Source organism: Numenius arquata, chromosome 2, assembly GCF_964106895.1.
Source record: "Numenius arquata chromosome 2, bNumArq3.hap1.1, whole genome shotgun sequence".
Lineage (NCBI taxonomy): Eukaryota > Metazoa > Chordata > Aves > Charadriiformes > Scolopacidae > Numenius > Numenius arquata.
This window is the reverse complement of record NC_133577.1, coordinates 19,047,305-19,073,504: the sequence shown is the minus strand read 5'-3', so window position 1 is coordinate 19,073,504 and position 26,200 is coordinate 19,047,305. Positions and strand designations below refer to the sequence as shown.

The 26,200-nt window shown below is 40.2% G+C and overlaps 1 protein-coding gene and 1 long non-coding RNA gene across 5 annotated transcripts in view; one reads left to right on the top strand and one right to left on the bottom strand.

Moving 5' to 3' along the window:
- The window catches only part of RPS6KA2 (ribosomal protein S6 kinase A2), a 298,477-nt gene that overhangs the window by 110,156 nt on the left and 162,121 nt on the right, over positions 1-26,200 (top strand). Inside the window, exon 1 of one of the 4 annotated variants that reach the window (XM_074168578.1) lies at positions 17,936-18,481. The exons of 2 other annotated variants lie outside the window; for them this stretch is intronic. In XM_074168578.1, coding sequence (XP_074024679.1) covers positions 18,383-18,481 — 99 coding nt within the window. In that variant the 5' untranslated portion in view covers positions 17,936-18,382. Of the gene's footprint in view, positions 1-17,935; positions 18,482-26,200 lie in introns of those variants that run through there. One more of the 4 variants, XM_074168577.1, reaches the window with a different exon arrangement.
- On the bottom strand, positions 5,049-17,836 carry LOC141462519 (uncharacterized). Its single transcript, XR_012463205.1, has 3 exons — positions 17,577-17,836; positions 16,597-16,726; positions 5,049-6,888 (listed from the first exon to the last, which is right to left on the bottom strand). It is a non-coding gene; the product is annotated as an uncharacterized lncRNA (long non-coding RNA).

Sequence of the window (26,200 nt, the reverse complement as noted above, 5' to 3'; positions counted from 1 at the left end):
GGGTGAGCTGACAGAAGTAGTGACATAGAAAATTGTAAGTACCGTATTGGACAATAGAAGTATTTATGTATAATGAGCCTCTTATGGTAGAGTTTATTATTCTTCATTATTTTTTGTCACATAAAGATACTTGGGGGAAAAAGTAACATTTTGGAACTTCATCTCTACTTCACTCAGGATTTTTACAGACTTATAAGGGGAGGGTACTTATTGCTACTTATGATCTAAACCAAATTGAGTGCTTTTGAAGGAAGGTTTGTAATGAAGCTGGGTGGTCAGTTACGCTTAATATTAAAAACTCCTTTGTGGAAGCATCTATAGGAAAAAATGCTTTTTAAAAGATGTAGTGATTCGTGGGCTTTGGGTTTTTTTTTTTTTTCACCTGAAATTTTCCCTGAAAGTTTTCAGTTGAAAATATAAGAAATCATATATTTCCTTGATAAATGAAAAATACAGTGACGATATTGCGGTTTATTGAGCATCAGGTGTGCATTAGGTGTGCTTGAAAGCTGAATACGGCTTACATTCAAACAAGCATGTTTTCATTATCTTAGACTTCCCTGAATTACAGTCGGTCGGCTGTACGCTTATGTTAAAGAGATTTTCTTTAATTTGGTAAAACTCAGATCAATGAATGAGACAAAAAAAGCATTTGAAAGCATAATCAACAGCTATTCTGGTGAGTGAAAAAAAAAGATAAGTTCATGCTGTTATATTTAACATCATATTATTAGATATACAATGAAGCCAGCTATATGAAATGCAAATTGTTAGAGCATGTAGTTATTAAATAATATGTTACTGTTTTCCTGTATTTGAAATAATTAAAGGTTTTGATTTCTTTACTGGTACTTTTCCGCATTGTCTTTGATTAGCTGTTTCTATAATTTACAAAATGTTTTTGTTCCTCAAATTAAGATGCAGTAATTATTGATTTTTGCACTGTTATTTTTGTATTAGTCAAGCATCTAATATGTGCTTAATGCTAACATAAGGAACATGAGTCTTCTCTGAGGAGTTTACTGTTAAAAGGGTCTTGATCCTGAGAACACTGAGTGATGCAGGTAGCGCTTTGCAGATGAGTAATCCCTTCCTGGCAAAGTACTGCTTGTGATATTTCCCCCTATTGAATTAAATGGAAACACGCTTGTATATATTTGCCATGAGTCCTAAATGAGAAGTAAAAAGGCTAAATATTTGCATTTGTGTTACATGTACTCTCTTTTCTTTCTGCTTAATTTAATTTGAGATGTCAATCTGCAAGTGGTTTGTTTTGGGTTTTTTTGGCGTAGTCCATCTACTGGATGTGGAGACTGAGAGGGATTTGGTTTGGGGGTTTCTTTGGGGTTTTTTTTTATCAATTACAGTATTATTGTTTTCCTAATAATTCACAATATTGAGTCCTGCAAATCTATTTAATGGCAAGAAATCTTAGGGAATTTTATGGTGAGCTTTCAGAAGGTATAATGCTATTGTTGGGTGCAGGTTGTCGTGGCCAGGTGTCCTGGAATGGCACAGGTCTGCCATCCTGCTGCTGCATGCTCCCATCATCTCCCTTTGCTAGGTACTGAAGCTCATCCAAACCGTCAGGGGCCAGTTCAGGAGCTAAACAGCAAAAAATTTGTGTGTGTAGGGTATCTTCTCTGCTCCTTGGACCAAGCTGTTGCAGGTTCCCTGGCAAAAGGTAAGGGGAAGCAAGAGGGAAGGTGACAGAGCATGGGAACCCCTCTCAGTAGCCACGGGGTGTTAAAACGTCAAACTGTGCCAATGTAATGATCATAAACTGAAGCAGTGGATGCTCATCAAGTGAAGCAGATGGTGTTATGTGATGAGACATGGAGTTGTAAGGGGATGACCCTGGATTGAAGATGGGCCCACTTCTGTTTTTAACTCTCTCACAGACTAGCTGAGAGGCCTTGAGCAAACAGTTTCTCACCTCATTGCCTGTTTCTCCATTTGAAGTGGCAGTAATATTGCCTGCTCATTGACAGTTGCTATTCAGGTGCTTAGATGTCCTCTGGTAGGGAACGGTATGAAAGCGAAACCATAAAGTGCAGAACTCTAAATATGGAAAATTAGTAAAAGGCATGCTAATTTTCTGTACTTCAGTGTTGCTTGGACCTACAGGCTTAAAAAAAGGAGCTTTCCTTTTAATTAAAGTTAAAGCTTCATTACTCCTGAGCAGATAAGAGCTCAATATGAAAATATCATTGCTATTCAGAACTACCAGAATCTATTGCAAGTCATCTGTGAATCATCTCTAATTAACACGGTGCTTTATTACAGGGCTGTCTGAACAATGGCAGGCTATTCTTTGCAACCCTCTAAGCTAAAGTCTATTAGCTTTTCATTATCTCAATTACTTTTAATATTCTGGAAAAACTGTTTATGGGTTTTGCCTGCCAAAGGACTCCAAAAAAGTAACGTTGCCATTGGAAAATTAAGGGCATGGAGTTTGCCTCCAAACTCCCAGTGGAAGGATATGCAGATTCCCTGAAATATCTGGAAATTGGAGCTAACGTGGAGCTTCTGTGCAATCTGCTTGCATGAGCTTTAGACTCACTGTTCATTTTCAGCCAAGATACCATCAGAAAATGTGCTAGGTTTGAGAGGCAAGTAAAAGCAATGAAGGCGGTCAAATCATCTGTTTAAGTTGAGAGCAAAGATTTACTACATGCCAATGATTGGAAGACATTCAAATGTGGCTTCATGATCTCCCTAAAGGACAAGTTATTGAGTCTGATAAGAGGCAAGGGAGAAAAAAAAAATAAATATATATTTTCCGCACCTAGAAGTTGTAAGCTTGAGCTGCTAATAGCGAGTTTTCTACATAGCCAGTGCTTATTAGCTTCAGCAGCCAACTGTCTCAGAGCATTTGAAGAATTCAAGCCCAGCTGGATATGAATTCAACAGTCAGCATTTAATATATATGGAAACAAAATGGATTGTGAGGCTCTTGATTTAGAGATAATGCAGTGGAAAGGGTACTTGTGGAAGTGTTCAAGAGGAATGCATTTCCCACTAAGCATAAAGGGTCTGACCTTCTTAGGCAGCTGCATATACCCAGTGTGACCCCTTTGGTAGCTGCCAGCATCAGGTATGTGTACATATTTGCTTTTGTGTTTTCCAACCTGTATTTGCTAAATCTCTATGCTATAGTTCGCAAGTGTTTCTTCCTCTTTCTGAGGACACGTGAATTTTTTAAGTACCTTTTCTTCCTTTTCCCTCCTTGTGTCTCTTAAAGGGGATTACTGATTGCTGGTATCTTCCCGTGGCTACAGAAGGTAAGTTAGGCTGGGAGGACAGTGAAGATGAGGCTGGTTTTGTTTTCAGTGGAAAGGGGGGACAGAATGATTAGCAGAAGTTATTAGCATTACTTCACTGAGATTTGAGAGACTAAGTGCCAATAGTTTAGAAAATATATTTTGGGTGATGAAGGTAATTAAAACAACACTAATGTGGTACCGTAACTCAAAACAACAACAACAAAAAAGGAAGTTTACAAACAGGAAAACTGAAATAGGAGCATTCTATAAATTTCATATTTTCTTGTTAATAGTTTGACACACGTCATTTTGCTGATGGCAGGCCTGACGTGCTCAAGAGTAGGAACAGAGGAACAAGGAGTGACACGGTGGCTGTGGCTGCTCTGTGCACTCCAATAGTTGAAAAGGTAGGATGTTGGGGAAGGGGTTGTAGAAGGATGAAGAAATCACACAGTAGAGCCCCTGTAGTATGAGAAGTGCCTAATATCCCATGTACGTTATCTGAAAACCTAACCACAGACGAAATAAGCAAACTCCAGCAAAGTCACGCAAATGTCTAGAGACATGCCAGGATTTAGTTAAGAGATTGGTATTATCTAACTCAAACAATAGTATCTTCAAAATCACGACACAGAAAACTGTCTTACCATATCATTTATACAGTCACATAACTGTAGGAAAATTCTCATTAAAGGACACTAAATTAAGATCGAATCCAAGGAAACACAGTGAGCTTGCTGCCAGAAGAGGTTAGCAGCAAGTGACCCATTATGCCAAGAAATTACTGAGGTAAGGGCAATTTATTTCAAAACTGGTTTTTAAGCTATACAGCCAAAACAAAGGTAATCCTATATTATCCCTCAGGATATAGATGAATGCACACAAGTTTCAAGAATACATGCCATCATGTCTAGTGGCTGTTACATAACTGGCTAGGTGAATTGTGTCTTTTTTTTTTTCCTTTTTTTTAAAAAAAAAAAACCAAAACAACATTACTTACTGGTCAACTTACTTCTTACTGAATTGTAAGGACCTTAAACCTAATCAGTTCAAAAAATCCCATGTATGCTTGATGACTACTTTAAATAATGCAGGTAGTGTTTCCAGAACTTTATTTCTTACCATGAATGCATAAAGATTAGCAGCAACAATTTCTGATTCAGGAGCAATTGCTTTATGTCTGTTTTGATAGAGTAATGCTGCATGGAGGAAGGCAATGCTGCTGTTGCTAATAGTCACAGTAGTGTATGTTTGAGTTCTGATGCCGAGTTGCTTGGAGATAAGAAAGATTTGGGCTGCTTCACGTCTATTCGAATCAAACAATCTGGTGAAAAACGCATATTCAAGTGAAAGTAATAGATACTAGTTAAATGCCTATGTAAAATAAATGGACTTAAATACTTTTAAATAAGAAATGCTGAAGTAATTAAAATCTGAACTTTTTTACTTCAACTTTGATGACAATTCTTGCAGAGAAAAAGTGTAATGACTTCACTTTGGATTTTTTAATTTGAATAGGATTTAAACTTTTAAGGTTTGCATATATTAAAGTAATTCTTATTAAAATATAAATGATGACGCCTTATTATTTTGTGACTAGTATAATAACACATGCATCCCTGCTATTGACAAGTGTTTTGACAATAATTTTTTTTTTAATTTAAAAATAACTGTGGGTCACAGTTGCTTCTTGCTAATAAATGTGTCTTACCTTAAAGTATGCATTTTGGGGAAACCTGAGTCAAGAGGGTTGTTGAAAAACTGAAAAGGGCTATCAAGATGGCCAGGTCCTAGAGTACTTTATTTAAAAGGAGAAGTTAAGGGAGCTGGGTTTGTATAGCAAAGAAGGTGCTCAGGGGTGATGTAAGAGCAGTCTACATCTTTGTGAAGAATGGCCAGAAGACGAAGGTGCCAAACTCTTCTTGGTAACACCAGGCAAAACCATTTTGGTCAGTGGCTACAAGTGCCAGCAAGGGAGGATCAGGTTGGAGATCAGAAAAATCTTCTTCACTTAAAAGGTAGAGCAGCACTGGAGGTGGGTCACCCAGCAATACTCTGGAGTCTTCATCTGTGGATGTTCAAGACTTAGCTAGAAAAAGCCATAGCAGACCTGATCTGCTGCTGATGATGGCCCTGCTTTGAGCAAGAGACTGGGCTAGGGACCTGCAGAGTTCCCCTTCCACTCACATTTACATGCTTTCTATTATATTCTGTAATAGTAAATGATTAAAAATATTGGATAGTAGGAAAGAATGTGCAAGCCATTTAAGAAATGTTCTCAGAGTTTTTCTGAAACTTCACAGGAAATTTTGAGAATGACTTTGTCTGCCAAGTTGTGCATATTTTTAGGGGATACTAAGTTTTAGCCATCTCTAAATCACAGCACTCTACTGAGCCACAGGCTTTAAAACTTTGAAGTTTTAAAAGTGCTTTAAGAACAGTACATTTATCTAAGAAACATTAGATGGTAGTATTTATCCCGTGATTGCTTAGCTTTGTTCTTTTTAAAATAAAAAGCCTCATGAAGTATCCAAGCAAAACTCAAAGGTTAGGATAAAATTCAGATTATGCATTAGTGGTTCTGAGAGGGAAATTTCTCACAGCAGTGTTGAAGTTGTCACCAAAACAAGCATTAATAAATTCCAAGGTAATGGTATGCTTAAAATAAATGCTTATTTATCAAGGGAAGAAATATACTGTTAAGGCATATGACCAAAGTTAATTTTGACCACTGATTCCAAGAAGCAGAAAATATGAAAAAGCCCATTAAAAAAAAAAACCAAACCAAACAACCAAAACATTTCTTAATGCTCCATAAAATTCAAGACCTGATAGAAGAATTCAGTTGTACAGAAAAGGTCAGAATACTCAGCTGGTGTGGTAATTCAATTAACTAATGACTTCAGTGCAGGATTATTAAGCGTGTTCCTGTCCTGGGGGAACCATGAAAGAAGAAAAGGGAGATGGCCTGTCTGTTGCAATACTTGCTTTCTGAATTAGAGAGTTCCTTTCTTTCTTCCTTTTTTTTTTAATTGATTTCCTCCATATCCCTTGAAATCTTTCCCTTTCTAACCCACTCTCTGGAGGATCCACGACTAGATAAAACTAGTCTAATGCTCTATGGTTAGGGTGAGTGACTCTGCAACTCCACAGAACAAGAACTAGCATTATCAAGCAACCTCATTTTTCTTATTGTGCTTTCCAAATTGGCAGAATAACAAGCTTTTCTTTGTCCTCCACTACTTCTTATCTCCCATGTGTCTGAGAATGTAGGTTATTATTTGGAACTCTCTCATAAAGGGAATTGGGAGAAAGAAGCACGTGAAAGGTCTACAGACAAAAGGTTGACGAGTGCCTGATTTGCTTTTATTCTGTCAATCCTTTTTCCAAAACTTGGTCTCATCCTCCTACCTCTTATTTTCTAACTACTGTTTGGCATTCTTGCCTGTGGAATGAGCATTAAAAAAAGCAGATGTGTGTTCACACTGTGTACTTAAACTAGCCTGAGATATAAACATGCCTTTGTCCCAAGTCTGGTCAGCGTATGAAGTAATTCATAGCAAGAAATGTTGCTTTAGAGTTGTAAAAAGTCTTCATAGGTCCAGTAGAGCCACTTCTCAGCCTGCATGAAGCGAAGGAAGGAACCTTAGGTCCAGTGACAAGTTATATGTATGTCATTAACATTGCAAATATTTAACAACACTTTGCTTATAGTGGTATTTCTAGCTGCAAGTCTGTTAAAGATTTTGTCAAAATCCAAAAATCTGAAGACTGTCTTTTAAAACAATACTATTTAAAAAGTTACATTTCAGGTGGTTTTAAATACTTGTCAGCCTTTATTGACTACAGCATGCAATCTTCAGCCTTCCCACCCCTGCCCCCCAACTGAAAGAATATAAATTTTTGAAATGAAAGGGAAGACAACATATACTGCCCAGAGAAACATCTTCAGCATCGAAAAAGGCATTGCTGTCAGAGGTCTCAAATGAGTGATCTTGAGACTGTTCAGGCTTAATATTTTTATAAATAGCATCAAAACGAAAGCTAAGAAAAAGAAATTAAATTTGCTGATAGCACAAAAATTAGGAAGTGCCTGCAATAGAGAGAATTGCATCATTGTATGAGAAAAGCAGTTGATGCTTATTTCTGCAGTACTAAAGTAGAATGAAAATTTGTAAATCATTGGGCCAAATCAGGTACTGAAGAAAGGAATTTGTCTCACTGTAGCTGCCTATAGTTAGGCATCTAATCAAAGATAATTGTCTAGGCTCCTTTTGCAGTCAATATAAAGGCATTCCAGAAGATAACTGACTCCTCCTACCCTGTGCACTTCAAAGGATCCAAAGAGGGGATCCCAGAGCTTTCTGTCTCTCTCTATTGACTACACAACAGGTGTAGAAACCTTGGTCAGAGTACACCAGCAAGGAAGGCTGGCTTTGTATCCTGCCCAGTTATAGGGCAACAGTGAAGCAAAATCTGAAATGGTCATAGAATAATTGAGGAAAGCCCTGAAGTACAACTTCTGATGAAGAACTTCTAATTAATGCTACTACTAAGGCTCTGATAAAACCTCTTCTGTTCATGGCAGATGACTGTAGATATGAACAAGTCTAGAACAAGGCTGTCTATTGGGACACAGGTATGGAGAGATGGTTGAGTGAGGGTCGGCTAAAAGAGCCCACTCTCCTTTATCACAGGCAAAACAAGACTGGGAAGAGATATGATTACCCTTTAAAAAACAACATTTGCTTATAGGTAGGGAAAAGAAATAATTTAAAGAAAGGTGCTGGCATAGGAGCAGAGGTTTTCAAGTTGGTTGTGGTGCATCTAGGCCAGGTGCTACAGTGAGTGAGGAGGAAGGTGAATTTCTAGACAGCCTCCCAAGGGGAGTTGTCTGGAAGCTTAACTAATTGTATGATGACTTTGTGATGGCATTAAACCAAGTTTGTAAGAGTTCAAGCAATTCCTATGTTAATTGGCTGCCTGTGGTTACATCCATGTTACATTTGATAGTGGTTCTCAAATTCACTGAGCAATGTGCATCAAACACATCCAAACTGTAGAGCTCAGGTCATGCCGTTTGCATTCATGCTGGTGTCTCAGACCGGTAGCACCTAACCTGTACTCAGGTTCTGCTTATACTAGTATACATCCGAGTTATGTACAGAGATTTGTATGAGGTGTGTGTTTATGCGTTCAGTTATACAGATGTGATGGAACATGGAATAGCCTGACAAGGAAAGTATTAGCAGCTACAGAAGATTAGATCAGACAAACACCAGAAAATATTATTCAGAAAATCAATTAGCGTGGAGACAGTTAACACCTCTGTAATCTGCAATTTTAGTTCTACACTACACTTCCAGTGAGTGGGCCTCTGCCCTAGTGGGGAGCCCAGTCAACGGGTTCTTGGCTTTCCCAGTGCGTGGACTCTTCACTGCAGCTATAAGTTACTCTCTCTCACCCTTTGGGATCTTTCTAATTTTAAATAAGCTGAGAGTCATTTATAGATTCAACATTTTGGAAAGCATGTAATGGCAATGCATGATTCCAGTTCTTGTCTGGTTTTAGCCAATCCACTACTGCTAGTTTTATAAGAGAGAGAAATACTTCAGGACATTTTAAAATGCTCTTTCCGTACCAGGGCTATTCTCTTAATTTTCTCTACAATCTAAAGGATAGTTTTTAAGTAAAGGATAGCTATCTCAGCGATTCCAGTTCTGCTGGGCCAGGCAGCGGCAGTGTACCACTTTCTTATCTGGGAAGCGGGCAGTTTATGTCAGTATAACCCATCCCTGCCAACGAAGGCGGCAGAGCCATCTCATAAGCACATGTTCCTCCCCCCATCCCAGAAACAAATACTGAGCTCACCCAGTTTTAACTTGGACCAGTCCTCCAGTTTGGTTCATCCTGTGGCTGTGGGAATACTTATGCCAACAGATGATAGAAGGAAATGGTGGCCTGGAGATGGCAGAGTGAGGCCACAAGTGGTGGCTTATGCCAAGACTAGCATTATCCTTCTCACCAGCCAAGGTATTTTTGTCTAAAACACAACAAACTTCCCCGCAGCCTCCAAAGCTGCCAGTAGCCCTCTGAGAAACAGGTGGTATTAGCTCCACTCCTCTTTCCCATTAAGAATTTGTTTCATTTCCTGTTTTCCAGCATCCCTTACAGCTGCAACCATCTTGCAGCAGGTTAACTGGGCCAGGGCAACCAGTTGTATTTTCTTCTTCAGTGAAATCTGATGTTTCTCATGTATTGCAATGACTCCAGAAGCCCAGAAATTTTAAAGTCAGGTGTGCTAGGAGATGCCCAATAATACTGCAAAAATCAGTCATGTTGCTAAAAGGATTTCTCTCTGTCTTTCTGTTACCAGCTTAAGTGCTGCTACGTGACAGGTATAGTCCCCTGAATGTCCTTTTCTGATTCCTTCTCTCTCGTATTTCTTGTATGTTTTTGGACCTTCTGAATTCTGGAGATGTGCCATAAAATAGTCCCTAAAAATCAAGTATCGGAAAGTAATCCTTCTCTCTTCAAGCTCAAGTTCTGTGGTTTTTTTTTTGGTTTTTCAATTGTTATTTCAAGTTTCTTGAGCTAATGGGGATGAAGGTAAGTAGTAGTGAGTCACGCATTTGAATAGAAGATCTGAGGAACAGGAAGTGAGAGAGGAGATGAAGAGAGAACTCAGGAGTGAAGGAAGGGAGGAAAGATGTTTTAAGTGTTAAGAACATAGTAAAATCATAGTGATAAATAAAGCAGTTTTCAGTCCCGAAGATGTACAGCAGCAAGGCTCTGCTGTGCCTTTTAAAATGGTCCTTGATGGCCTTGCTTGTGCGTGTTTTCTAGGCAGCCCAACCAGAGCACGCTGCCCTTGAAAAGCTCTTTGGAAGATTTAAAAAGTCTGATGTTGTCTGATGCATGCAGCCCAGGGCATGTGGATGTTTTCAAAGTAGCTCTAAAAACTCAGGTTTTACTTCTTCATCGTGTCACAAATCTTAGAGTAGATGCTAACATAGTCATTTTGCTAGTACTGTTCCCACATCTTTCTCAGTTTCTGGTGTTAGGAAATCCTGATGCCGATTTCTTTAGCTTTACGATATAAAGCGGATGGCAAATTAATTTAATACTGGTTTTAGTTTGTTATCAGTAAAATGGGACCTTGAGCTATATTGTTCTAGGTGAATTAAGAAATTATTATGTGGTTTTGTAAATATCAGATGGAATCTAACTAACTTTTTTCGAAGGTTAAAATGATTTTGCATGACTTCTTTTCAGTTTCACACTTCCTGTGTAGCTGTATTAGAAAGAGGGGGTGTATCACAACACTTCAGACTTTTTTTTTTTCTCTGCTTGTTTCTTCAGCTTCTATTTCAAAAATAGGCAGGGAGAGCTGTGCCTGTAATCTGGAGTTAAGTACTGTTTTTACAGTAATTTAAAGCAGTCCTTCAAATTTGTCCAAAAAGAGATATAAATCCAACAAGAAGGGAGCCAATGCTAAAGATTTCAAGAGTGACTACTGGTTTTTTTTTATTTATGAATCTTGCTTTTGTGGTGTCTAGCATGGGGTGGGTGTTCATACAGCCTTAAGCCTGATTTTCAGTGACTCTTAGGTGTGTAATATATTTTGAAAATAACCCATGTGTCATTTGCCCTACTAGATGTAACACCTGCCAAGGTAAATTTGCATGTCCCGTCGTTTCATTCTTTTTTGACATTACTCAGAGTTAATCTGTTTCTGTAAACAAAACTAGTAAATATGTGCCAGGCTTAAACTGAAATTTTGGCTGTGAGCACATAACAACGAACATTGTGTCTACTCTGACAGAGCTCTCATGCAGTGGTGGAGCGCTCCAGCCCCATTTTATAGAAGGAGATTTGAAACAGAGATGTGACTAAACTGCAGTGCCAGGTGCCAACCTTTAGGGTCCTGAGTTTACACACCTACTTGTTAAAATCAGGAACCTCGCTGGAGTGCACTCTGGCTCCTTTCTGGCTAAAAATACCTGGATTTTCTTCACTGGGGTCATGATACGCCAGTAGGAAAGAATAAGAGAAAAACAATCTGCGCCCCCATTCTAATAGAGAATCCAGGATGTGGCTGGGTTTTGTACACGCCTAGAGATGCTAGACATAGCCAGAGAGCTTAAGGTTCTTCACAGTCATACCAAATAGTCTCAGATACAGGACGATACTAATTCAGGTCACTCAGCTCAACTAGATATGATGCTTTTTGTCTACCTAGTTTACTTTTGGACCTTGGCATGTAGCTTTATTAGCTAATCAAAGGGGAAAAAAATGCCTAAAATTGATACTTTCCTGAATAAAAGTTTGCAAGCCCCGTTCTACACTTGTCTCTCTCTCGGGATTTCAACAGCAAACAGTAGTCTGGCTTTTTTGCTTACTGCAGTGTCAGTTTGGTCTGTCGATGATTATTAAAAGTAAAAACAGGGGTTTCAGTAAATGTTCCACTCGCTATTTCTCCTATTAGGTGTATGATGTCTTTCAGAGCCTATCAAGGTAAATTTGCCTATAAGCAGATTTCTAATGATTACATTCCTTTTTAGTATTGTTCCTGGCTAGTCTGAATAAACAGTAAACATACGCTGTGCATAATGAAATTCTTCCACCTGATTTTGTATTGTATAATGTATAAATATTCATGTGATAAGACTGTTCATATTTCAGTAACCAAGTAGCATCCTTCTTTCTAGAAACATCTAGTCCATTATAAGAGAACAGTATGATTTTCTACTTATTATCCAAAGGCAAGAAAGCAGAATGGTATTTTCAGCAATATCTTTCAACCATGTTGGAGTAGAAGTTTATGTAATATAAAGGAGATTGGGTTTTTGGGTTCTTTGCCTTACACTTCTATCTACCACCAAAAGCCAGCAAGACCAGTATACAGTATCAGCCAAGAAACTAAAAATCTCAGTGACATCACTAAAGAGAAAAAAAAAAAAGGAAATTGAAGCTGACATTCTTCTGGCCTGTTTTCAACACAGATTGCTAGACCACCTGATCTCCATCCTAGAAGTCTACAGCCAATTGACATGTATGTGGCCAGTGATGCTGTTGCAAGTTCACGCGAGTCTATAACTAGCGAAGCACAAATGGGAGCAGTCAATATAGCAGTTACGACACTTGCCAATCTGATGTTCAAGCACTAATGCAGGATGCTTTTGGGAGAGTTAAAATGTCTGTCATCTGCTGAAAACTCAGTAAAATTTTGTTATCTTGGCCTGGAGCTATTATTTCTGTGGCAGTCACTGTTTTCCCTGAACAAATAAGAACAAGCCATATGTCCTCATAGTGCTCCCTGTTTGATATCTCTGAAAGTAACACCACTCTATCATCAGGTAGTGGGTGTTTAGGGGGGATTGAGGAAGTAGACCTCTTCTGCACCAGCATGACACATATAGAAATGGTTTGTCCTCTCGGTGCCTCTAAGTAATTTTTTTTTAATCTCAACTGCTGAAGTAGTCTATTGGAGAGAAAAGTAGAAAGGACTTTCCATCTAAGCTACTTGCATCCCTGCAAAATACCAGTTTCAAATCTACCAAGAACTTATTTCAATGCCCGGTTTTAAGAATATTGGAAGCTTTTGAATGGAATCCACTGATCAGAATATCAGCATGTTGAGCAAAACTGATCTTTTCAAAGCAAGTCATTCTCTCCTGTGGTTGCTGCACTTGTATTATACTACTCACCTTTCATATGATTGCCAGTGTGTTGGTTAATGCTTTTAGCAAATAAGGAATTACATATATGTGGATGTAAGAGATACTCTGCCTTTGCCCAGGGTCCTGAGGCCTTGAGACTACAAGTGCAAGATTAAAAAGGCATTGTAGGCCTGTTACGTTGCTCTTTGGAGTAAAGACTGTGGCCGAAGAGTCCACATCCTGCTGGTTCATCAGACAATTAGACAAGATGTATGACTTTGCTTTCTTCTTCCTTCTGAGCAGTGATTTTAATATGCAAAATGGCTGAAGGGGCCTGCACCTCCATTGGAAACTTGTTGTAGTTTAGATATGGAAAAGGCTGAAAATTACTGAAGCTTGTGATACACAGACAGGAGCAGGAGGAGGTGAGAGAAGGGAGAATAATAAGCACTTTCTTTCCTGCCTATTCCCTTACATCCCCATCCAGCCAACATTGCTGATCACTTATCACTGCTGGTGAGAAGAATGTCTGAGGTGGCAAGTCGCTGCCTGTATTCCACAGTGTTGGCAGGGCAGAGCACTTTATTTTTGAGAGAGGAAACTCCACTCAACTAAGTGGCATGCTAAACTGGACAAGGTATTATCTAGGTACGGCATCTAGAAAGGCTGAGACCCACATTGGTACACTGGTCTAATGAGATTAAAGCCTGTCATTTTTTCGGGCAAAGCCCATCATGTTTTTTTTAAAGAAACATCAATAAAAAAATACAACCACCTCACTTGTTCATTTAGGAAACAAAAGCTATGTGGAAATTTGTCCAGCATTCAAGATCAGGAAACAGCAATTACTGAGAGAGTCATGTGCCGTCTAATCACCTGGGGGAAGGTGTTGTTCCTTATTCTGCTCATTGATGCCTCTTGGAAACATCTGCTCTTGCTCCTGATTTTCTTTAATGAGACCATAAATGGTACCGTGTAATTCACCTTTTCTGTAGCATTGTCTCTTGGGCCTCTATTTTGGGAGTCTTATTTTCCTTTTCTCTTTGTGCCATGTTATGCTAATCTTATTTGTTCTGTCTCTACTGTCTGTGCCTCTGATGCTTTCTTAGTTCTCTCTAGATTTTTCTCTGGTTTTCTGATGAACTTATTGAGGAAGGATATATAATACTCATTGTACTTGCAAGGAAGGTACTATCAACTGATAGGTTTTTACTTTTACAGCTATCATTAAATTTTCTCAAGTAGCAAAGTCATTCCGAGTTTGCTCACAAATGGTTGATTCACGTAAAAGAATACAAGGTCTATCCTGAAAATAGGGCCTGATGTGTCCTGTAATACAGTAATACAAAATTTCTCTCAGCAATTTTATTATCTAGCCTGTGGTTTGTGGTAGATGTCTTGGACTTAAGTGTTCTTTCAGGCAAACAATTAGCTCAAGTTATTTTGTTTCTTCAGAAACTGATGACTCATTGATGGTGGCATCCTCCTTGCTTGTGTTCTCTGCAGGCTCCTTCGCTGCCCCATGTGAATTTCCTAAGTCTGGGTCTTTCAGTCTGTTACTACTGTTGGTATGGTCCATCTGTACACGTGAGGAAAGGACCTTTGGCTTTCATGGGATATTAATTGGGCATTCTCCATTTGTCTTTTAAAAATTGGAACCTGGGCTGTGCAGTATCTAATTTCAAGTGGTTTCTGTTGGAGAGATTGTCTTGAATCCTGTGTTTGGGTGCTTTTTTTGTTTTTTTTAAGCCCTTTTCCAGTTGAAGTAAACTTTATTTTGCTATTAAGCTCTCTGGGAGGAGGAACAGCCACAGTCTTGTGTTTGTTTATGTTGTGTTGCAGAAAATATGTTTCTAGTTTTAAAAAGTGTATTTCAGAATACAGATTTAGAATACAGAGTATTGCTCCTCGATGCCAATGTGTCATATATCCCTTCCACCAGTTTTGTTGTTTATTCTTGTCTTCAACAGGGACATTTGGTGGATTTCTTTTTCCATTGAGTTCCTCAGCAGTTAAAATTGCTCAGAGGGGAGGTGATAAATAATTTACAGCCATGAATTTCCAAGTGCAATGAATTTTTTACATTGTAGGTTGATCTGACTGTTGTATGTTTATAAATATAACGATGAATGTTCCAATTTAATCTATTTTTTGGCTTGAACATTTTTATTAGAGATATTGGGAAAGGTGGATATTGTCTGACTAACTGAAAGTTTGAGGCAGTGTTTTTGAGGCCTCTTCTCATTTGTTTTTCTGAAGCAAATTTAAGTTCCATGTCTTGAAGCATACCATGTCAACAGAACTGTAGTAGAATTTGTTCTTCAGATATCCATCCCTATGCTTTAGTTTTACATGCTTATCTATTTTATTTCTGTATTTGTACTTTTTAATGTACATTTTTGCAACTCGGTTGCTTTTGCTTTTTATGGTTGGAAGGTATGCTCATCAATATCTCTATTGCTCTGCTGCCCAATAGGTGAAGAGCAGTGTCCTGGCACTGGTGGTTGGTTGTCCTTCTGCATTTAAACCCTAATCACCTGGTTTAAAGTGGAGTGAGAAAGCAAAGAGATCATGCCTATTTGTATGCCTGTGTCTTGGCAGGGATTTAAGAGACTCACTCTCTAGTCTGGGCATGTTGTTCATCTTGCAGTCTGACCTTTAGCATCAAAGGGTAGCTTTTCCTCTGATGTTTACAATAAATTGCCAATACATCATAACTGATTATTTGGGGGGGGGGGGGGGGGGGAGTAGGGGGCACAGTAAAGAACAAAATTCTGAATGTAATACATGTACCAGATAGTTAGGTGTTAAGTTCATAGAATCATAGAATTGTTGGAAGGGACTTTTAAGATCATCTAGTCCAATCATCAACCTAACTCTGATAAAAAACCATCACTAAACCATGTCTCTAAGCTCTATGTCAACCCATCTTTCAAATATCTCCAGGGATGGTGCCTCAACCTCTTCCCTGGCCAGCACAAACCAAAGTAAAGCCTGTGTAATCTTCCTGGAAGTTTCTTACAGAGCAGGTATGTTTAATGGTGACTGCATGTCCTTGTACATGAAAGCGCTTTGTGCATAATGGGAGGGTAAGTCTGTGATAAATCTACTACTATCAGTAGTAACAGGCACTCACGTACTGCTTATTATTACACAGAGCGGGGTATGCACCCGCTGTGTATGCAAAGCTGGGGAATTACCACCTCCTCTGCATTAATAGAGATGTCAGTGTCCAGGCGGGGTTTTGCTGTACCTGTGATGGGAAGGGTTCAGGGAGCTGCCCTGAACTTGTCTGACTGCTATGTAAAGCTCAAGTGGCTTACACAGGTAGGAATGTGTGTGGCTGCCAAAAGCCTTTGTCAGCAGGAAGAAGTCTGGCCCGGCTGGTGTGAGGGCACCTCTCTGCCAGGCAGGGGAAGCAGCAGCAGCCCTGAGGCGTGGGAGGGAAGGGAGGAAGGAGCGAGGGAGGTCAGATAGTCAGGTGAGTGCCTGGGGCCTTTCTGCCACTTAAGATTTTACTGCTGCAAGGTCCTGAGGAGATACGGAACTTGACTAGATAGGCTGCATCAGCAAATAATTTTGGCATTGCCAGTTGTACCAACCAAATTGCTTTGAACCTGTTTATTCTTTTACTTGTGGAAAGGGTTTTTGGTGTAACTTACAGATACCTTTGCTGGGTTAGTTCTTCCCCTCCAGGATCTTTAGGCAGGAACCAACACAACTGTAGTGGCAAAGGGCTCCTATGCATGACGTGGCTTACACCAGGGCAGCACCTTGAAAGCAACCCCAGAAGATACGCTTTTGTTGCAAAACAAGAGAAATAGAGAAACAATCAGTGGGAGGCACTGAGAAGAGAAAGGGATAAAGCAGACTGCCATTGTGCTATAGTTATTTTAGGGTGGGGGAGACAGCAGTGGTTCAGGCACAGAAGAGTCAGAGGCAGTAGGAGATTACAGACCCCAGTGCTAATGGTAGCCTTTCCAATCTGACATCCTTTTAGATGAAAGCATAAATGCCAAAATATTCTTTTTTTTTTTTTTTTTTATGCTTTTCCAGGTGCATATAGATTGTGCTGAGCTTTAGACAGAATAGAGGGACTGAGAACCTGTGAACAAAGCAGGTAGTGACAGGCATGGCCAGCCAACATTGTTCGCGGCAGAGTCCAGGCATGCAATTAAAGCAAAATGCGTGTCTCCTTTTTAGAGCAGATTGACTGGAGTGGTATTGTCATTTAACCTCCAAGAGTCTTCTCAGGCTGTAGTGGTGTCAGCTCTCCCTGGGCTTATTTATCTGAGTCATTAATAAGTCATCAGAGTCATTCACTTTCCATATGAGGTTATGGGAGAAAGGCATGTCTGGGTGCTCCTTGGTAGTCAGAAGGGAAAGGCTGCCAAGGACAAGGAGCCCGAGCTGTGTGCGGCAGGCAGAAAAAGCTCTTCAGTCTCTGGATCACACTGAGATTCATTAGTTTTTGAAGAAAAGCTGAAAAATGCGATTATGTTGGGAGCGTGGGGGGGCAGCTGTAAATCTGCATGCTTCCAGTATAGTGAGCAGCTCAAAATTACAGCCTGTAAATAGATGTACATATTTAACCTCTTAGAAGGGCTGAAGATCCCTGCTGTAGTACAGTAGGAATAGTAATACTTACCATTTAGATTGTGCTTTCTATTTTCAGAACTGTGCCAGCGTTAGGTATTTCAATGTAAAGCGGGCGGATAATCTGCGAACAGGATTTTTAGCTTTTTGATTTCGGGCAGGGTGGGGGGGTCGGGGGGATGTTATTTTGTATAGTCCTCAGAATAAAAGGAGGTTCAGACCCTTCTGCTCCGGCAGTGGGTTCATGGCGTCTTTCAGCCTTCTCCCAGGAGAGACTCTCATGCGGGAGCTGATTTCTTCTCGGATCTGACCACCGTAGCCCTCAGTAATTATAGCAGCGTTGAAATTCCGAGCTAAAAACAGAAGTGCAGCATGTGCCTATTCCCCATGTGATTCGGCAACCAGGAAATTGAAAGAGCCTGCCTGAGAAGGGAGAGGGGAGTGCAAAGCAATAGACACATCTAATATTTATCTCAAACCTGCTCCGCCTGGGACGCAGGAGCTGTCATCTGCCGGAGCTGATTATGCATGCAGCCAGAGCAGAGCCTGATTGGGTGTAGTAGGACCTGAGGCGAGGGGGAGAGGGAGCCGAGAGAGAGAGTTGGGCTCGCCGCACCGAAATGTAAACACTGGAAAGCGAGAGGGAGTCGAACGCCTTTATGCTCCGAACTGCGAGCAGCAGCCTCCCGTGGCTCCGGACCCCTTGCATATCTAGCTGTGCCCGGCTGGATGAGCAGCAGCGGAGACTCCGGAGGATCTCCTGCCTGTGGATATAAATCGGGGGCAATCGGGATGCGCTAGCTTTCTCCAGCGGCGCCGCAGCTCCTTCGTGCTCTGCGCCGCAGCTGGGACGGGGCAATGGACATGAGCATGAAGAAGTTCACAGTGCGTCGGTTCTTCTCCGTCTATCTCCGCAAGAAGTCTCGGTCCAAGAGCTCGAGCCTAAGTAGATTTGAGGTAAAATTCGCCTTAACTTTGTTAAATGTAGAAAATACCGTTAGGTGCTGGTAACAGAGATGTAAGAGACCGCCTGTGCTTACTAACGTGATAAATAGTTAAAGGTGATCTTTCCCTGGAGGTGGTGATGTTCGCACCTGATGTTCTTTGTTTCAGTGTAATTCAGTGCTTTTTCTCGGTAATATTCAACACATTGCATAATATATTTAGTGTGTTGCTAAGGATCCTTTTATCAGCCTGGCAGGGGAGGAGGAAGCTGGTTCAGGACATCGTGAAGTTGTAGGAAATAATTATGGATCCACTTAAATTAGCACAAATAGCACCATACTTTGTAATAGCCTCATATTTTAGTCTTCCTCCCCTGTGCACATACCACTCTTTCTCAGTGCCACATTTCCAAATAATTCATCAATTTGCTAGTGCCTTTTTTATATATAGTGTATTAGATAGGGATTTTCTTGCTTGATTGTCTGTAGGTTCTCCTGCTCGCACAGATTTTTGCATTTATTTTCTCTCCCATGCATCCTGGTATTTTTTGTTTTATTTTGTTTTAAGGAGAAGTGGTTCTTCAGGCGCAGGGGACAATGTCAAATTAAACCCACAACGATTTAGCAGTGTGGGGAGACGGAGGCAGTTTCAGGCGGAGGTATTAACAGATAGGAATGTGTGAATGGGGTAGAACCAGGATTTCTGCCTCCCTCCCTCGAACCATTGTTCTTCAGCCCTATATTTGGAGCTGTGAATAGTCGGCAGGATGTAAGATCAATTGAATAGATGTCAGTTATATTTACGTTGTTCACTTTATCATTGCAGATGATCTGCAACCTCTGCATTAAAAGAGAGGTAGATGGGGCCTGATTCTCCTCTGCCTCGCATTTATTTTGTGCTGGTGTACTTCAGTTGACCTCCGAGGAGTTACTCTGATTTGCACCGGTATTCCCAGGAGGAGTATTAGTCTTACGCTGTGTGAATACATTTTAAAATGTTGTTCCCTTAGTGTCCTATTTAAAGTACCAGGTAATTGAACATAAAGTTCTTCATGTGTCATTGCTTAAACAGGACATGCAGAAAAGCAGAGGTTTTGGCCAGTGTTTTCTGTTGTGCTTTTTTTTATATTCTTAACTCTTTAAAATCAGCTTTCTTGAAAAATGATCGTGTAAGGTACTTAGTTTTATTTCACTCACCGAATAGTCGTGCTTTGCATTTAAACCAAACTAATGAACTAAAGCTGTTAAAGCTCCCTCCTTGCACCAGCCTTGTCCCTCTTGGACTGAGGGTTCCCTGTTGTGAACCCAGAATTGCAAAGGCTAATCTGAAATAGATGTTCCTCGTAGCACACTGTAAATTCATGAACCTCATTCCCCACCAGAGCTAACGGGGAGTAGATCTGGAGTCACTGAGCGACATGAAGGAGTTCTGAGACAGACGAGTGTCTTCGCAGGCTGCCAGAGTCAGGGTGTGACGTTAGGAGGGGAGGAGAAGTTGAAACAGCAGAGCCCCACCAGACCTTGCAACTATTCATTTGACAGTGCCATAGTTTGGGAGAAACAGATTCTACCACACTAATTATTTAACATGCTGGATAACCTAGGGTGAATGACCAGTACAACTCAGTATTTCTAACAGGCCAGACCCTGGCTTCATTAAAAAAAAAAAAAAAAAAAAGTCTTCACAATCCCTTTGATCGCCAGTATTACATTAAATTTACTGGACTTTTTCAATATCTATGAAATAGTTTTCCTTTACTCAAGTTGTCTTCTAATGATTTTTTTTTTTCCCTGATTTTAAATAATTTGCTTCAAGAAGCGGCCTGATATGTATGCTATTGCACATGTAAATTCAGAGCATTTCGTCCACTTCCTTCCTCTCTTACTTGACTTGGCCGTAATGACCAACTTTATGCAAAGTGACTCAGTATTATAATGCAGCAGGGAATAGGGGTTGTTCCAACCAGGAAGAAAAAATGATTCATAAAATCTGTTCTGCTATTTAAGTGTGAAAATCATCAGAGATGTTCCTGCTTAGAGGGGTAAAACCAAACATGAACATCAAGCCTTCTCTGTGAATTCCATCCCTGAGTACTGCTGTATAAATTTGTAATTGCAGGCTAATGAGTGCTTGTCAGCCACACAGAAAGTGCACGGAAGCCTGTTGGTAGTTGGATTTTTAGAAGTCAGAATATTCTTCATCCTAATAGGTAGATATTTTTGAAGAGGCAGTAAAAAGGCACAGCTTATTATATCATGGAATGAGTAAAAGTAAAATAAAGGGAAGAAATCTGGAGAAAACACATGTGGCATTACTTTGCTTAGTGCGTGTCAGCTAATGTACCTGGCAGAGGTTATGCGTTGCTAGATGTCATCTGAAATTTGGAAGGGGATTGTTGTTCCTAGTTTGTGTGGGATTTTTGTTGTGGTGTTCTTTTGGCCAGGCAGGAAAGAGGATTTAAAGGGTTTTAGATAGATACTCCTGGATTCAAGCCTTTGATATCTTTAAAATACCCTATTAGAATAGATTCAAAATAATGTAATATTAGTTACTATTCTCATATGATTAACTACTTTTTCTACTGTGCACTTTAAATTCCTTTGCAATGAGCTTCATAACTTACAGAGCAGGGATACAGATGCAGAAAATGACTTAGCAAATCACAGCTTGTAACTTGACCTTTACTTAATCGTTTCATATGCCAGTATCATTGCTATATCTGAGACAAGATCATTGCCTTATGTAGATAGCTAGGTTTCACACTTTGTCCTACTAAAGGAGGCAGAGCACACTCTGTAAATGATATTACAGGAGTTTTGTTTCATCTTGACTAAAATGCGTGCCCTTGTTATTATTCTGGAAAACCGTGGCTGAAATTTCAACCTATTTGGCTACGCTTTGGGGTTTTCAGTTTATATTATTTTTCAGTATAGCCCTTCATTTATAAGGTATCTAGTGATGTAATTTTATTAAATGTGCAGAGCCAAGTTTTGCCCTTCTGTGTGCACACTGAGTTCTTATTGAAGTCAGCTGAAAATCCAGCTAAGTCAATGGGAACTGCATGTGTGCATCCGAGAAAAGGGCTTTGTTTATGGTTCTTGCTGAGTGTTGATGAACATGAATGTGAAACCATCAGGAGAAAGTTCGCACAGTGTGGATGTGCTAAAGACTTTGAGCCCTAGTGGAACGCATCTTATGGCAGTGAGCAATATCCCTTGATTTATAAATCAAAAGTTAAATATGCCATTCGAATACGCTAGGAAAGACCTAAGCGTGCAAAGAATTTGATTAGATTTATTCCAGTGATGCAGAAGCCTTTCTTGGTTTTTTTTTGTTTGTTTGTTTGTTGTTTGTTTTGGGGGTGTTTTTTGTTTGTTTTTTTGAGAAAATAACCGATTAAAATGTTGCCATTAATTCCTTTGGGAGATGTTTCCGACTTTTGCATTCCTGATGTAATCTTGTTATTTTTATTCTTTAGTTCTTTTAATTCTTGTTTTGTCTTACTGGTAGTGATGAATCCAAGTGCTGTTTGGTCTATGTATGGGGCTTAGAGACTACCAGATTTCTTGCAAATTAATTCAAAATTAGTTTGGAGCCTGATGCATCTCGGCATAGTCAGTTGTGAGAAGCAGGACCTCCTGTGGGTGATTCAAGCCTGGGTCCTCCTTGGGTTCCAGCACTGGCATGTAGTAAATGGAAGTAAGTCTGTGCAGTCTGGTAAGGAATAGTGCGGAAGGACTGGCACTGGCTTTATAATACTTTGTTATAAGAGATTTTTGGTTCTAATCTTCGGCTCTGATTCTGATTTCCTGCAGGCTTAAGTTACAGCAGCCTCAGGAAAGTGGCTGGCAAATGCTGAGCTAGACTGCTCCTTTTGCAGAGTGGGCGGGGGCAATGCTTCACTTGCAAGTGCTTGTGAATTCTTCTGTGCTTGTATAAAGAACAATTCCGTTCTTTATCAGTAGTGTGTCCTTTGTTCTGTCTTCTCTTTTTTTCATTTATAGGTAATCATTTTGTAGAAGAATGTATTCTTTCTGTCAAAGGTTAGAGAGAAAGAGGCAAGCTAAAGAATGGAGATGGTGATCGGCAGCCCGAGGTCAGCTCTGCAAGGTGCAAGTCCTGAGGCAGCTTTAGGTTTTTGCTTTTTTTTTCTTTTTTTCCCCTTGGTAATGAACATCTTTGTGATGTGTTTTCTTGTTACAGTACAAGTTACCAACACTATTGTAGTCTGACTTCCCCCAGCTGCAGGCAAGACTTTTATGAGGAAATGCTGCAATTCTTGTAGTCTTGTATGGCTTGCTGGGGGGAAGGGAGGCAGGGGAGGGAAAGCAGGAGAAGCATGTAGTGCATCAGGTAGGTCACTTGAGGAACCAGGAAATCCAATTTTCAAGCTCACTTTTATAACTTGCTGTGTCATTACAGATGGTTCATACCTCTATGCACTGTGTTCCCCATTTGAAAAATTAAAATGATGATGATTTTTCAAGTCCTTTGATACAATTATACCTATTTACAATGGTTTTGGTGGTAAGAGAGCTTACTTATATGTGTACATGTTTGTAATAAAGAAATTGCTCCCCAGCTCCCCAAATACTTCTGACTTTATCCCAAATAAACAGTCTCTTGCGCCTCAGGCCTGCTACATGCTTTTTCCCACAAGCCTCAAATTAACTGCTGAACTACAGAAAGGGAAAATTAAGCATGTAGATGTAGGGATAACTTGTCCACAGAAAAATCATAGGAAAATAGGGCTGAGAGGGGTCTAAAAAACCCCTAATCCGGACTCCCTCTCCTCCTCCCCAGGCAGCATCATCTATATCTAAACTATTTCACCAAACAAAGATGTTTTTCTAACCTCTTCTTAAAGACCTCCAATGGTAAATGCCCATAACCTCCCTAGGAGGTGTGTTTTACCACATTATCCTTAGTGTCCGAGAGCTTTTCTAATGTCTAACACAAGTTTTTCTTACAGCAATTTAAGCCCGTGTCTTCTTGTCCTGCCCATTGTAACTGTGAAAAAAAGATTATTATTGTTTCCTTGTCTTTGCTGTGGGATTTTTATGCATTGGAAAGCTTTTCAGGTCTTTGCTGTAAGGTGGGAAAAATGGTTTTCCTCCTTCCTGAAAGTTAGGGACTCGGGAGCACGACCCTGTGCCAGTCACAGCAACATTGTTGCTCTTCCTTTCTTTTGGATGCTAATGGTGTGTTGTAAAAATTACTTTTGTTTCAAAGGACCCTACCTTGTCAAAGACCTCCAAATTTTCACTTTATTTCCCACCATCTAAATGCCTGCGCAGTGCCTTGATCTGATGGTATTTGGCATTCAGTCCAGAGCTGATGAACCCTATCCGTGGGCCCTAGCGTCAGATCAATTCTCACACACGTCACACAATTAAACACAGGCTCTGGTCACGTAGCCAGGGTACATGCGCGTTTGGGCATATCCTCATCTAACAGAAGAGTTCTTCATTTAGTCGTGGGATGGGTCCTGTCTGACCAGCTGATGGGCCATGCACATGCATACCTGGTGTGACTGGTGATGACGCAGTGGGACAGTGAACACGTGTTTGGTCATGATCGCGAGCAATGATTAAATGAATGAAACGGAGAGGCCAGTGCCTCTCCACTGCATCTGCGGGCTGGGTAATGCCCAGGTTCCCTGAGCCTGGAGCATCTCTGTGTGGGTGTTCAGGAGGGCAAGAGCTGAACCTCTTGCTCTGCTTGGGACCTGTGGGCAGCTGAGCCCTTGCCTAGCAGTAATTTGGAGTAACTTGGTTTTATGCAAGTGGAAAACGTGTAATTTTATTCTAGGTTTTAGCTCATGACTTTATGACCTGTCTGACTCTCTGGCACAAGAAGTCTGTTCTTAGAGGGCTGAGCTCTCCTCACCTATTTTTGTTAACAGCAGCATTCAGTTCGTCTAGTAGTCTCAGGAGAGGACTCGTTTTGTGTGCACTTTTTGTATTTCTGTCCTCACAGGTAACTGGAAATATTTCTAAAGTAAGACAGAAACCAAAACAAAGAAAAAACTCCTTATGTTTATTTACTAGTTGCTCAAGTAGAAACACTTTTCATCTAAATATTGCTAGTTGGTTCCTTTTGTTCACTTGACAAGTCTTACAGTCCTGGTTCTGCAATGATTCTGTAAAAGTATTTGCTGTTAAGAAAGACTCAAAATACTGCAGGGAAGCAGCAGTTAGGTCTGCACTCAGGACACACTTTCTTCTCTGTGTGTGTGATGCCATCAGCTCTTACAGGGTACGGTTTTGCTTCCTGGAGAACAAAGTCTCAGGAAATGGAAAAGAATGAGTGGACCACTGAATCTGCCTTGAAATAGCTTCCTGACTGAGCATGTGTAAGGAAGTAAGCAATCCATTTATTCAAGGTCCTCGCAAGCAGGGAAGTGCCTTCCAGGCAAACAGTTTGGGATGCAGGTTCCCTCAGTGGGTCCGTGCATGGTGACAGGGTGGCCACAGCATGGCTTTGGAAGACTCTGAGGGGGCAGCCACCCTTTAGCTGTGAGATCTCTCTCACTACTTTGAAATGTGCTGCCGGTATCAGTATTTCAGCAGAGCTGCTTTTACTGTGGAACGCAGGAGCCTCTAAAGCTCTGTTTTAGCAGAGCACCAGGAGCTCAAGGATACTGGAAGTGCAAACCACCAAGAGAGCAGAAGGCAAAACTGCAATGTTTCCGATGAGGAAAACCTTTTTCTCAGTTTGTGGTGATATTGTTAGGCATTGTGTAGCAGAGTGCAGGCAAGAAGGGGAGATACAGGCTGCTAGCATGCTTTCAGATAAGTAATGATGGTAATCGGCTAAATGCCAGATATCTTATGAAACCTAAATAAATGAGCTCATATAAACTCCAGGTGTAATTAAAGGGTGTCACGCCTCTTTCCTGCAGGGCCAAATTTGGACCTATGTATGACTGGCAGAAGGCAGTAAAAGGTTCTCTTCAAGAATTGTTATGAATAAACTGAAGGCTTTACAAGGCAGGGAAATGAGTGTGTGGTTTTATCTATAAAATTCAACTTTATCTGTTGTTTAGCAATAGAGGCTACCCAGTCCTGTTTGTTCTCAGAAGCACCATCCTCCAGATAAGTTTGTGGTACCCTCTTGTGGTGTCCAGCAGGACAATGTCCGCTCAATGCTGCAACATGGAGCTTCTTTAGGGATATCTGAGTGCTGGGTGGTGCCAGTTCCTGCTATACATCGAGAGTAAAAAGTAGAGGTGAGCTGAGAGTGATGGTAAGCAGGAAAAGAGATTTATTTTTTTTTTCTTATTTCATGTAAACATGTGGAATATGTTTTATGCGCATGTATATACATTCAGGGTCTGGGATTTTGTTGTGCTTTTTTTTTTTAAGTTCTGTAGAACTAAACAAGGAGAAAATGGGTATGATTAGACACTTTTTATATGTAAATTTAGTTTAAAAACTACAAAAGGTAGTAGAGGCTGCTGGTTTTACTTACAAATAAGTAAATAATATGTAAAGCAAAATAAAAAATGACATTTCTGTTCCAGAGGAGTATTAGTGGTTGGCCTTAAAAACTGCAAAGAAAACTTAACTTAATGCTGAATTTGTGAGTCTTTTCTATCATTATGAACAAGACCAAGCCTTAGACATCTCCATATACAAATTAATGCAAAGATGTATTCCAGACTCAAAGCTTTACCATGTCCCTAGGAGAGAAGGAATCCAGTAATTTCCTTCAGCTAGCAACGTGGCC